The following is a 13756-nucleotide window of genomic DNA, read 5'->3' as shown; positions in this document are numbered from 1 at the left end:
TGTGACCACAGATGAATGTGTTACCAACATCATCATCCTGATGAAGAACCACAAAAAGCACGAAATAATTATTTTATTTCACAGTATTTTAAACTTGGTCTTTTTTTTTCAAAACTGGTATTAACCAGCTAAAGCGCAGCTTGGATGCTTGCAATTGAGTATGGAAAAATCTGGACTCAAACTTCATGCTTGGGATGTTTTTACATCAAAATTGAGACTACACGTATAAACATTTAACTATGTAAATATCTTTGTGTACGTATTGTTGAGGAGAGCCAGTTTGATGTAGTGGTTAAGGCATCATACCTCAACCCAGCAGAGAGTGAGTCATAGTCAGTGAAGGGCTACCAAAAATTTTATTACCACACCGAGGGCGTGGCTTATGCAGGACGCCCTGCATTTTCTTTCAACATCTTTCAGTGCAAATTGGGTGCTTTGGGGTGGAGTTCCACATTTGCTACTCCACTGCATTCCCCCTGTCCGGGCAGGAGCCCATCCCTGGTCATAGTCCTGCCTAGAGAACAAAGTCAGCTGAGTGATCCTGGGCCAGTTACTCTCTCTCAGCCCTAGGAAAGAGACAATGGCAAACCACTTTGGTAACTTTACTAACGTATTTGAAGGACTTGTCAATATTCACTTGAAGGCACCAAAAGAAGTATTGTTGAACTCAGTGAGGAATACTTAAGATAATGCTTATAAAAGTGCACTGTAATTGCCTTCAGACTTACTTAGGAATATGTGCCATTGTTTGTATAAATAGGTACTCTTATGCCTTTTCAGTGTTCAGTGTTCACATTGAAAACAATAGTATGAGTTTAAAACTCAGAAAGAGATTAGTGGTTTGGATTTTTAGGGAATAAGAGAACAGAAAAATAGTTTTTAAAAAGGTTAACTGCTAAGCAAGCATATACTGATTCTGTTATTTATGGATTTATTCACATTTGTTTAATCCTCATGATTAATATTTGAAAGGTCTGTATTGCTTACGTATATGAAAACAGAATGTAATATTCTGCTTAAATTATCATTTGCCAGGCTCCTTTAGCAGTAAGGTTTGATTGAAAGGGGATTAGCATTCATCCATTGGTATAGGTACAGAATAGATCTGAATGATTGACAACAGGTTGAAAATCCGCCTGTCTTGCTTTGGGGAAAACGGTCTTTTATGTGGTTGTAAGAGTTCTCTATATATTACATCTGCTTTCATAAGAATTGCTCACATAGAATAAAGATCCCATTTTAACTGAGAGGTTCTGAAATGCCTTATTTCATATTTCTTTCTTCTAGAATGTATCGAAGAACGTCTAGCATGGTTGGGTTGGCTTATCCAGCTGAAGTATTAGCAACCTTTAAGGTTAGTTCAGTTTTGCTACTGTACAAAATATATTCAATCTCTCTCAATAAATTTATTGGGAGAAATAGGAATCAGATTTTTCCCTTTCCTGTATAAATTGCACAGAAAACAATGTTCAGGTTTTTAATCCGGTTCTGTAAGGAAATAGTTTATTTATTTATTTTATTTATTTATTTATTGGATTTGTATACTGCCCCTCTCCGTAGACTCAGGGCGGCTAACAGCAATAATAAGACAGCGTATAACAATAATCCAATACTAAAAACAATTAAAACCCATTATAATAAAAAACCAAACATACATACAGCCATACCATGCATAGAATTGTAAAGGCCTAGGGGGAAAGGGTATCTCAATTCCCCCATGCCTGGCGGCAGAGGTGGGTTTTAAGTAGCTTATGAAAAGCAAGGAGGGTGGTGGCAATTCTAGTTATAACATTGGCATTTCTATATTTACTTTAGTCTTGCTGCAAGGACAGCTATTGTTCTCCATATTTCTGAATGATATTCATTTCATAATAACTATAGTGAATTATCTTATTTCAGATTGTTTTTTAAGTTGCTACAAACACAAACACGGCTAATAGCCATTTCAGCAATGTGATTAATTAGATTTTCTTTACTTATCATGTACGAGAGTACCTACTTGGACCCTGAAAAGAAAGTGAAGTGGTATATAAATGTAAGTGCTATTGTCATTAATCCAGACAATAATTACTTTATTTTGTCTGGATTAATAGCAGTAACACTTAGACTTATATACTGTTTCACACTGCTTTACAGCCCTCTCTAAAAGATTTACAGAATCAGCATATTGCCGCCAACAATTTAGATCCTCAGCAGTTTATTGTAGAATATAATATAAAATTATTGCAACATTCTACATCTATTTATCTATATGTATAATAGATAAACAATGTGTAATAGAATCTAAAATAATTTAAGAACAAAGGTAGTAAAATATTTTCAAATAAAATACTATTGTCAAAGTTGGTTTAAAATCTAAATAATGGCGCTGCATTGTATATAAATGGTAGCACAAAATGGGTCAACCAGAGGTTATTTTCGAGGGCTTGGATATTGTTTTTTAAAATAGCATTAAATAGAAATTACTTTAGGCTAGGACATATAAGGGTCTGTATAGAATGCTTGTATAGGGGATAGCATATGGCTTTAGACTTTTTGTTGAACTTAACCAAATGAATATAATCAATTATTGATATGAGAGCCAGTTTGTTATGGTGGTTAAGGTACCAGACTAGAAACCAGGATACTGTGAGTTTTAGCCCCACCCACCTTAGACATGGAAGGTACCAGGGTGACTTGGGACCATTGGCAGCCTTCAGGCCGGCAGCATTTACGGTGGTGGTGGTAGCACGAAGGACGCCGGTGGCAATGGTTTCCTGGGGGGGGGGGATGATGGCACGTGTGTGCAATGCGTGGTCCCCTCTCCCAGCATGCCCTGCGCTCATCACAGGGAATGACATGTGTCTGGGAGGTGAGTGGTGACCCCCAATATAAAAGGGGACGGAGTGCCGCTTGCCTCCCTTTTTTGTGATGCCGCCGGCCTGTTTTGCAGGCACCCATCCACCCTCCCTTAGCCGCAGTGAGACCCGTGGTCATCTCCATGTGCCGAGTAGGAATATTTGGCAGAATCTAACACTATTAGATTATGGCTGGTTTTTTGCCTACTCCACACTGGTAGCTGGGAGGGATCAGTTAGGTGGTGTCCAGCATCTTATTCTATGGAATTAGGCTAATTCGGCCAGAATTTGGAGCATCTAATTGGTCTCATATCCCTTCTGTCATGGGAATCAGGCATTAAGAGGTGGAAAAATTGGATAAAGCAGCAACTGTGTGATCTCCGATGGGCCACTCCCCGCCATGATTGGGCTGGCCTGGACATGGAGGCAAGATGCCCTTGGGGCTCACCCACCACATGCCCAGAGATGACAACCTGGGTGGGTGAGCCTTCCCACATGCATGGACGTGGCAAAGAGCAAGAGAGGGTCAAGTTTAAGTCCAAGTTCAAGGTTACAGGGGCCCTCCCTTGCTTGGCAGGGGGCTTTCACCCTATAGTTGCTCAAGAATTTTATGGAATGGTTGTTCCGCCCTCTTTCGTTTTACCTCTGCAGGTCCTAAGTTAAATTAATAAAGTGACCCAGATATCCCAGTTTCTGTGTCTGTGTGCTTACTCCACGTCCACCGCAATTGGTCATTCGATCACTGTCTCTCAGCTCAACTGACCTCACAAGGTTGTGTTGTGGTGAAAATAGGAGGAAGAATTAGGTTTGCCACCTTGAGTTATTCAAAACAATAATAAAGGCGGGATGAAAATCTAATAAATAAAATAAGAGTATCCTTGAAACAGCCCAGGAGGACTGCTGAGGGAAAAGAATCCAATCTGACTAATGTGAAGGACTTAATGAAATTTCAGAAATGGAATACCGTATTTTTCGCTCTATAAGACGCACCTGCTGATAAGACGCACCAAGTTTTTAGAGGAGGAAAATAGAAAAAAAATATTTTGAGCCAAAAAGTAGGCTAAAATATTTATTACAATAACACTGCCCTAGGGGAATTGGGAAAATATACAAACAAGCCCCCCTCTCTCTTTCTTTCTATCTCTCCCTCTTTCTCTCTACCTTTCTTTCTCTTTCTCTCTCTCCCTTTCTCTGTCCCTCTCTTTCTTTCTTTCTCTCTGTCCCTCTCTTTCTTTCTTTCTCTCTGTCCCTCTTTCTTTCTCTCTGTCCCTCTCTTTCTTTCTCTCTGTCCCTCTTTCTTTCTCTCTGTCCCTCTCTTTCTTTCTCTCTGTCCCTTTCTTTCTCTCTGTCCCTCTTTCTTTCTCTCTCTTATCTCTCCTCTCACTCACTCTCTTTGTATCTCTCTCTTTCTCTCTCTCCTTCTCTATCTCTCCCTCTTTCTCTCTCCCCCTTTCTATCTCTCCTCTCCCTTTCTCTGTCCCTCTCTTTCTTTCTCTCTGTCCCTCTCTTTCTTTCTCTCTGTCCCTCTCTTTCTTTCTCTGTCCCTCTTTCTTTCTCTCTCTTATCTCTCCTTCTCTCACTCACTCTCTTTGTATCTCTCTCTTTCTCTCTCTCCTTCTCTATCTCTCCCTCTTTCTCTCTCCCCCTTTCTATCTCTCCTCTTCCTTTCTCTCTCTTTCTTTCTCCCTTATTTTTTCTGTTTTTCTGATGTGGGCGGTTTAGGGCCCCTCAAACCCCGACGACCTCGCCCCCGGATCCTGGCCAGGACAGGGCAGCTTCCTCTGACAGGTGCCGCACGGGGCCGAGGGGGCTCAGCAGGAGGCGCAGCGGCGGGCGGAGAGAGGGAAGGGGGGACAGCGGCATCCCTCCTGGCCTTGGCGGGCCACCCGACCCTCCCCACCTCCTGCAAACGCGGCGGGCGGCGGGGGGAGAGCAAAGAGCCGGCTCCGGCGGGCGCGGGGCTTGGCTGGCTGGCTGGCAGGGGGAGCGCCGCTGGTGGTGAGAAGGGAGACCCTCCTCTGGGAGGGAGGGGGCCAGGCAGCAGCTAGCCAGCCGAGTTCGCAGCCAAACTTTGCACAGGCGGCGGCCGGCTGCGAGCGACTGGCTGGGTTTTGGGTCTTCGAGACCTCCCCGCCTCCTGAAGCGATTCCCGTAGCCTTCCCAAAGGCTCGGAACCGCCAACGCTCCTCCGGTGCTGCTCCGCCTCCTAAACCTGCGGGGTGGAGGTGTCCCCCGGCCCAGCACTTCCGGAGGCCGAAAGGCACGGCTCTCTTCGGGGTTGGGAAGAGGAGAGGCGGCGACAGAGGCGGCGGTCTCCAGATGAGTATATCATGCCCCCCCTCTGCTCCAGCGCCTCCCCCCCCCTCCCTGCCTGCATCTTCGCTCCATAAGACGTGGCTGATTTTTCATCCTACTTTGGGAGGAAAAAAACTGCGTCTTATGGAGCGAAAAATACGGTAGATGATAAATAGGAGACTGAGGTGAGCCTTTTTGGATGCAAATGATAAATATTGGGGTGTGACACATTATTTTAGCTTATTTCAAAATTTGTATTCCAAATCCATTGCTTAAGGTTGTTCTAGAATTACCAAAACCTAGCAAACACAGATTCTCCATGGAGAAGCCCAACAATTGAATTTTAGCAAGGGCTTTTTTAAGCCATGATGATTTAAAGCAATCTCTAAATACTAAAGGGGCCAAATTTATGGTTAAGTAGAATTAACTTTAGAGAGAAGGTATAAAGAAGAAACCATTGTGCAGTATCCAATGAAATTATGCCTGTCTCTACACATAGGATGGCATTTTTAATACATTTTGGAACCATCGGTATGTCTCTAATAAACTTATTTTGGACAGTTTCAATAATATTAAGCTTTGCAAAGGAACCAATTTGGAAGCAATAAAGAAGCTGAGAGGCTATCTTAGCTTGAAAGACCATGCAGACTACAGGAGCATCCATTATTTTGATGGATATTCCTGCACCCAATTTACCTATTGAATGATAACATCTCACAATAACTGTGGAAATAGGCTGTGCAATACTTGCTAGATAAGAAAATGGAGCATGTCAGGATAATGAAACAAGAAATTTCACTCCAAAGTAAAGTAGAATTTTTCCACTGAAATAGGTTCTCAAATATGTGTGCACTTTTTCAACTGGAGTGCCACTTATTTTCCATTAGTGACATTAATGACAATGCTGGGCAAAAAGTAAGATTTTGGTGTCCTAATCATTTATTGATAGCGTTTTTTCTATGCAAAATAAAGATAATGTCCTAAGTGCTCCATTCCCTCCTATGAAACAGATGCAATAATAACGTTGTCGGCATACAATAACCATGGAATTGCACAATCAACCAGAGTGATTAGATGATAGGCTGAAACAGTAAGCATTTGAATTATTGGATTTAGTTAGAAATTGAAAATACAACTTTATCTTATGCATCTATATGTTAGGATTGCTTTAGATAAATGTCCCCAAAGGATGCATCTAATTTACAGGATTAATCAAAATATTTCTGTTTAACTACATATAGTATATAGCAATTCTCAAAAAGACTGATGCTTTTTCTTTTTAAATTGCAAAGGTCATTTGGACATTATTAAAAGCAATAAGGCTTTTCTGATTTGAAAGTTATTGTTTTAAACGCTCATAATTGTTATGATGAACATTCTGGATTAGAATTCATTTGCAGAGACAAAGGATCTTTGTGTTTCTACTGTTTCCTTCTCCATTAGCCAAACTTTAGTCTAAGTGATAATTTGTGCACCATAAACATTGAAGGTTCTCTAATAGGCAAACCCCTACAGGCCCTGTGAATAGCAATGAAGAAATGCTCTCCTGTGATGTGGTTCAGCAGTGAGAAGAAGCTAGAAAACTGGCTCCCATGGATAGATTGCTGATCTCAATATCATATACTGTTAATCATCTTTCTTTCCAGAACCAACAGCATTGGTCATATCCAAGAAGGAAATGCTATCTCCTTAGCAAAAACACCTGCAGTGGGAAAGGAAAACTTCAAAAATGGCCTAATAAGAGCTGAATATATTGTCACAGAAGGTTGACTTTTTATTACAGGTTCCATGTGCAGGCAAGGCAGAATTACCTTTTCTTCTGTGAAGCAAGTAACTCAGTGAATAATATAAAATAGAACAAAGGTAGACTTCTGGGGTGACACTATGGCACTGTGGAGTGGGGAATGCTGACTGCTCTCCCCTTTCCAATATTCCGTGCTTCAGGGAGCCGAATGTGGCAGTGCAGATCTTCATAGGAGATAGCCAAAAGAAGGGGAACATCAGGCGGTGGTGAGGAGAGGCGTGACCCCACACTGGGAAACGTGATAGCCCCGACAACGGGCGTGGAAGAAGCCACCATTAGTTGATTGTCATAGGGATCAAATAAGTAATGAAGAAGCAATCAATATTAATAAAAATCTTAGGATACAAGCAACTTCCAAAAGAGGAAACAAGAAAGAGGAAAAAGGCAGTATATTGGCAAGTCCTTACCAGCAAATTGTGAGGAAATTCCGAATCAGAGATTGTATGAGCAATGAGAAGTGGGTCTCCGAGAGGAATAAACAGTGCTTGAGTGGTGAGGAGCAAGCTGAAGTTTTGGAATGGACAGTAAAGAGTTAAGAGATCGGAGATTCATTATATTAACAGTGAAAGTGGTTTAATGGACATAGAAATAATGAGAAGAAGGAGAATTAAGAAAAAAAGGGACTAATAAATAATAAACAAGGAGCTATATGTAGTAAGCTGACAATGCTCAATGGACTGAGAAATGGAAAAAAGTAAAACAAACATGCAACAGTGTAAATGATAGAGACAGTGACTGTGCATTATTTGACAGGGAGACATCTTGAAAGTGAGTTGGAAAGCTACAGAGACACTATCCTGATAAAACTGCACAGTTTGTGATAAAGCAATACAAATATATATAAAAAGAACTGAAATTCAATTCTGGAACTGATCTTTATATAGTCGTACATTCTTTGATTCTAAACTGAAATATTGTTGCAATAACAAACTTAAATACATATTATAGTCTTTGTTAAGTGATATTTGGAAATTGATTTCTTTAAAAGAAAAAAGGGATTTGTATTAGTCTGTTTTAACATATACAGTATGTATGTATATATATGTGTATGTATGTATATATATATATATATATATATATATATATATACTGTATATACTGTATGTATGTGTGTGTGTATATATATATATATATATATATATATATATATATATATATATATATATATATATATATATATATATATATATATCAAGAATAGTCCTAAAAATGCGAGTTCCAGGTACATACGTGAATGATGAGGCAGCAGCCATCTCGATCACCGGAACATAGAAACTTTAATAAAACCACTTAGCTTTCGTTAGCGTGCTGCTAACTTCGTCAGAGTTTTAAAATGCCGTGGGAGACAAACATCTTTATAAAGCATTACTCAGTCTGCTCATTGCCAGCGTCACGGGGCCACACCCTTCCCTCCCCCCTGCGGTAAGCCTAATTGTGGGCTTAATCATGCTGGCTGAAGGGAGATCTACCTCTTTTGCTCGTGTTTGTTGCCTTTTTCCCTCCCCAAGGGAGGGGGTGGAATTGTGAGGCTTAATCCTGCTGGCTGTAGGGAGACCTGCCGCTTTTACTCGTGTCTGTTGCCTTTTTCCCTCCCCAAGGGAGGGGGTGGAGTTGTGAGGCAATGCTTCGGAGGTGTTTGGTATTCCTTTCTTCCCCCCATTGTCGTTGTTACTTTTTATAATGGTACATGTCTGCTCTTGCAATTTTTTTACCCATGTCCTCGTCCTAGGTCTACACTGTTCTAATCCCCCCTTGTCCTCTATGTTAGACTTAAATTGTGCCCCTCCACCTCTACCTCCGTATTGCTCCAGTATGTTCCCTTGTTTCTCGTGGGGGGTTATCCCACCCTCATTCGGCTGGTTTCTATGTCTGGCCTGGGGAATTCTGCTGGGGGCTGTGTCCAATCTTAATGACCCATCTCCTTTAAGTCGTTGTTGGTGCCTTAAAGCCTGGTATGCCGATGGCATATCGATGTGTCTATTTAAAGAATTTTCATTCGAGAACCAGGCTTCTTTTAGGAGGCGACCTCCCTTGGTTTCATCTTGTGCCAGAATCTCAGTTCCCTGGAAATCGAAGCCGTGACCTTGCTCCTCCATGTGTATCCAAATCTGGGAGCGCTGTTCCTGACGCCGGACCGCTAGTTTGTGTTCGTGTACACGGGTTCTCAACCTTTTAGCTGTTTCACCCACATAGTGATGTGTACAATTACTGCAGTTTATACGGTAAATTACCGAGGAAGACTCCTCCTTCACTAGGGTTTCCTTCGGGCGCATTACTGATTTTCTCAAAGTTTGATCCGGCCTATGCGCTACTTTGACCCCGTGGGGTGCCAGTATGCGTGCAGCTGTTTCGGATACCCCTTGTATGTACGGGAGTACCCTCCACGCTGATGTTTCGTTTGTGCTTTCAGTAGGCTGCCGGAGTCTAGGTGTAACGCACTGTTGGATAAAATCCCTCGAGTAACCATGACGTATACAAGTTTGGTAAAGATACGCTCGTTCTTTTTGTTTGGCTGCCCGTGTACTACAATGGGTATTTATCCTGTTGAATAATGTCCGTATGCAGCTGACTTTATGTGCGTTGGGGTGGTTGCTTTCGTTGTGTAACATGCGATCCGTGCTGGTGGTCTTGCGGTACACCTCCGTGTCGATGCTTCCATCCGGGTTCTGGTTAACAACTCCACCCCCTCCCTTGGGGAGGGAAAAAGGCAACAGACACGAGTAAAAGCGGCAGGTCTCCCTACAGCCAGCAGGATTAAGCCTCACAATTCCACCCCCTCCCTTGGGGAGGGAAAAAGGCAACAAACACGAGCAAAAGAGGTAGATCTCCCTTCAGCCAGCATGATTAAGCCCACAATTAGGCTTACCGCAGGGGGGAGGGAAGGGTGTGGCCCCGTGACGCGGGCAATGAGCAGACTGAGTAATGCTTTATAAAGATGTTTGTCTCCCACGGCATTTTAAAACTCTGACGAAGTTAGCAACACGCTAACGAAAGCTAAGTGGGTTTTATTAAAGTTTCTATGTTCCGGTGATCGAGATGGCTGCTGCCTCATCATTCACATATATATATATATATATATATATATATATATATATATATATATATATATATATATATATATATATATATATATATATAGTATATATAACACGAAGCTTGGAACTTCAGCCTGATGATGGTGAATGTGATTTCACCGAAACGTCGCATAGACATGCAAAATATTACACAGGGCAAAACCCGAACTCAGAACAATCTACATATATATATATATATATATATATATATATATATATGTATGTATGTATGTATGTATGTATGTATGTATGTATGTTTGTTTTTGTAGATTTTTACGGGTACAGGTATGATGGTCTTGGCATATTCGGGTTTCTTCCCGTGTAGGATTTGGAAATTTCTGGCAATGTTTTGACGAGGTCCCACTCGTCATCTTCAGGCTGGTGCTTCTGTCTTTGTTCACCCTAGAAAAGAACTCTGTTCCAACTGCCAGTACATGACTCACGCTCTGAGTCCTCGGAGAGGGGTGGCATACAAATCTAATAAATTATTATTATTATTATTATTATTATTATTATTATTATTATTAAATTATTATTATTATTATTATTATTATTATTATTATTATTATTATTATTATTATTATTATCAGCAGCAGCAGCAGCAGCAGCATCTGGCCTGCGGGCTGGGAGTTTAGACATTCTATTCCATGCTTAAGAGTTCAGCTTGCAAGCCTGAGGGAAAGAAGGCGAGTGGAGAGGTCAATCGTGTTCAAACTTTAATTATCAATTTATCAAGCCTGATCACACAGTTTCGTAGTAAAGCACGGGTATCCAGCTACTAGCCTAATAACGATTTTATCAAATTATAAAACTATCTGAAAAATATTGAAAAATCTAAAAATCCATAAGCATCCCTCCTCTTCCTTATTTTTTAGGATGTTGACAAATGGTCCTTTGATGTATTTTCCTTAAATAAAGCAAGCGGAGGCCACAGTCTGAAATTTATGATGTATGAATTGTTTACCAGATATGATTTATTGACCCGTTTCAAGGTGAGACCTTTCTCTATAAATACATATTTAAGAGATAAAGGGTACTTGATTTTTCTTGTTTCCTCAATAGCCTTGGTAAGTGGACATTCCCCACCTGTCCTCCCCTTCCCTCATATGCCTCTCTAGCAGTTTCAAAGACACATAGTAACCAGTGAGAGAAAAGGAAGCCCATAATAGCAGTGAAGTGCATTTGCAATACATTCTCAAATAAGGAAATAATTTAATATGCATTCCATTTGATGGCTTGCAATAGGTGGAATAATGTCTAAAATGGTCAAATAGCTCAGAAAGAATAGTGAACCTACTCCATCTACACTACGCTTCTGGGCTGTTTTCCTGGGATGAACTTGGAGAGTGTAAGCCTATGTAAGTTCATCTGCCATGAGAATGAAGGAGCAGAATAGACACAACAGTCAGAATCCAACATCCATGTGTGAGAATTGTCATGAAACAAAATCTTACAAAGATATCTATTTTTAATTATTTTTATTTATTTGTCAAGCATGTATGAGAAAATAAATACAGTGGTACCTCTACTTACGAACTAAATTTGTTCCGTGACCAGGTTCTTAAGTAGAAAAGTTTGTAAGAAGAAGCATTTTTTCCCATAAGAATCAATGTAAAAGCAAATAATGTGTGCGAATGGGGAAACCACAGGGATGGTAGAGGCCCTGTTTCCTCTCAGGAGATTCTTAGAGAGGCCCCACAGAGGCTTCTCCCCGCCTTTTCTGTCCGTTTCCTCCCAGGAGTTTCCTAGACAGGCCCCACAGAGGCTTCTCCCTACCTTTTCCAGCCCTGTTTCCTCCCAGGAGATTCCTAGAGAAGCCCCACAGAGGCTTCTCCCCACCTTTTCTGGCCCTGTTCCCTCCCAGGAGATTCCTAGAGAAGCCCCACAGAGGCTTCTCCCCACCTTTTCTGGCCCTGTTTCCTCCCAGGAGATTCCTAGAGAAGCCCCACAGAGGCTTTGCCCCACCTTTTCTGGCCCTGTTCCCTCCCAGGAGATTCCTAGACAGGCCCCACAGAGGCTTCTCCCCACCTTTTCTGGCCCTGTTTCCTCCCAGGAGATTCCTAGAGAGGCCCCATGTAGGCTTCTCCCTGCCTTTTCCGGTTATAGTTTTGGAGGCTTGAGTTTGTAAATGGAAAATGGTTCTTGAGAAGAGGCAAAAAAATCTTGAACACCCGGTTCTTATCTAAAAAGGTTCGTAAGTAGAGGCATTTGTAGGTAGAGGTACCACTGTATAAGTATAAATATATAAATATATAAGTATAAAGTATAAGTATAAGCATAAGAAATGGGTATGGAATGGGACAGGGACAGTAGGCATGCTGGTGCGCTTATGCATGTCTCCTTACAGACCTCTTAGGAATGGGGTGTTTGGGGATGTAAAAACAAAGTCAAATAGTGTATTTAAGGCATTGAAGTTGCTGAAGTTGTATTTTCTGCAATCAAATTTGGAGCGGTTTACTATGAGTTTATATCTATTGTTGCCTGAGGTTGAAAGTGATCATTGCGGTTGAAAGTGATCATTGGCAGGAAGGATGTTGTAGCAGAAAATTTTGTGTACTAAGCTTAGGTCAGACCAAAGGCGGCATAGTTCTAGGTTGTCCAGGCCCAAAATTTCAAGTCTGATGGCACAAGATATTCTATCTATCTATATCTATCTACTTACCTACCTACCTACCTACCTACTTACCTATCTATCTATTCAACTTCTATGCCACCCAATCCCAAAGGACTCAGGATTATTGCAAGAATAGGAGTGGAGTATTCTTCTCGTGAAATATCTCTGGACTTGTTCTATTGTTTTAATGTCTTGTATACAATGTGGATTCCAGGTAGATGAGCTTGTATTCGAGTATTGGCCTGGCAAAGGTTTTATATCCCCTGTTTTGTAGTACAATGTTACCGGAGAAGAAGCTTTACAAAATGAGGTTAATAACTCTTAATGCCTTTTTGCCAATGCTGTTATAGTGAACCCTAGGGCTTAATTCTTTTGAAATAAATACTCCTAGGTCCTTGATAGAGTGAGGGTCATTTACGAGGTTGTATCCTCCCAGTTTGTATTTGGTGTTCAGGTTGTTGTTGCCAATGTGTAAGACAGGGCATTTGTTGGTTGAGATTTGAAGTTTCTAATTGTTCAACCATTCTGACACATCTAAAAATACAGTATCACAGGCCCTGAGTCTTCTTCCAAATGCTAAGGTCCAATGATGGGTCAGTGCCTCGAATAAGAAGCAATATGGAAAGCAAAGGATAGGATGAATGGCCATAGGCCAGGACTTTAGACTGTAAAGATTGTGTGTGTGTGTGTGTGTGTGTGAGAGAGAGAGAGAGAGAGAGACAGTTCTCAGTTAATTCAAGTGAAGTTCTGTAGGCTTTATCATAGACAACAACACATACTGTCTCCTCGGTTCTTGTCAGGAAGATTATTTTTCTTGTTTTTGAAAGCCCAGCTGGAACTGTTTGGCACTCTATAATGATTGCATAAAATCATGACTGGTTTATTTCTAGCTTGTTCCATTCTAAAAGCTTGGGGGGGGGGAGAGATAAGGTTCTCTTCCTCTTTGGGATGGTTCAGGTTTAAGCAATGGTATTGCTATGTTTATTTATTGACGATACAAGCGAAACATGACTTTTTGATATCATCTGGCCATTAGAGGAAGAAGAAAAGAACTGTCTTTGCATCCAGGTAACCAGACCAATCACCATAGTTCTTGTTTCCTTTGTCAGGAGACAAAGATAGAGATAAGGTG

The 13756-nt window shown here is 41.1% G+C and overlaps 1 protein-coding gene across 3 annotated transcripts in view; it reads left to right on the top strand.

The window, feature by feature from the left end:
* PDE1A (phosphodiesterase 1A) overlaps positions 1-13756 on the top strand; it is a 221883-nt gene that overhangs the window by 169283 nt on the left and 38844 nt on the right. For all 3 annotated transcript variants that reach the window (XM_070731884.1, XM_070731882.1, XM_070731883.1), the window contains 2 exons: positions 1288-1354; positions 10886-11002. In XM_070731884.1, coding sequence (XP_070587985.1) covers positions 1288-1354; positions 10886-11002 — 184 coding nt within the window. The remainder of the gene's footprint in view (positions 1-1287; positions 1355-10885; positions 11003-13756) is intronic.

Source organism: Erythrolamprus reginae, chromosome 1 (genome assembly GCF_031021105.1).
Source record: "Erythrolamprus reginae isolate rEryReg1 chromosome 1, rEryReg1.hap1, whole genome shotgun sequence".
Taxonomy (NCBI): domain Eukaryota; kingdom Metazoa; phylum Chordata; class Lepidosauria; order Squamata; family Dipsadidae; genus Erythrolamprus; species Erythrolamprus reginae.
Note: the sequence above shows the minus strand (reverse complement) of the source record. Positions and strands in the feature narration are given on the sequence as shown.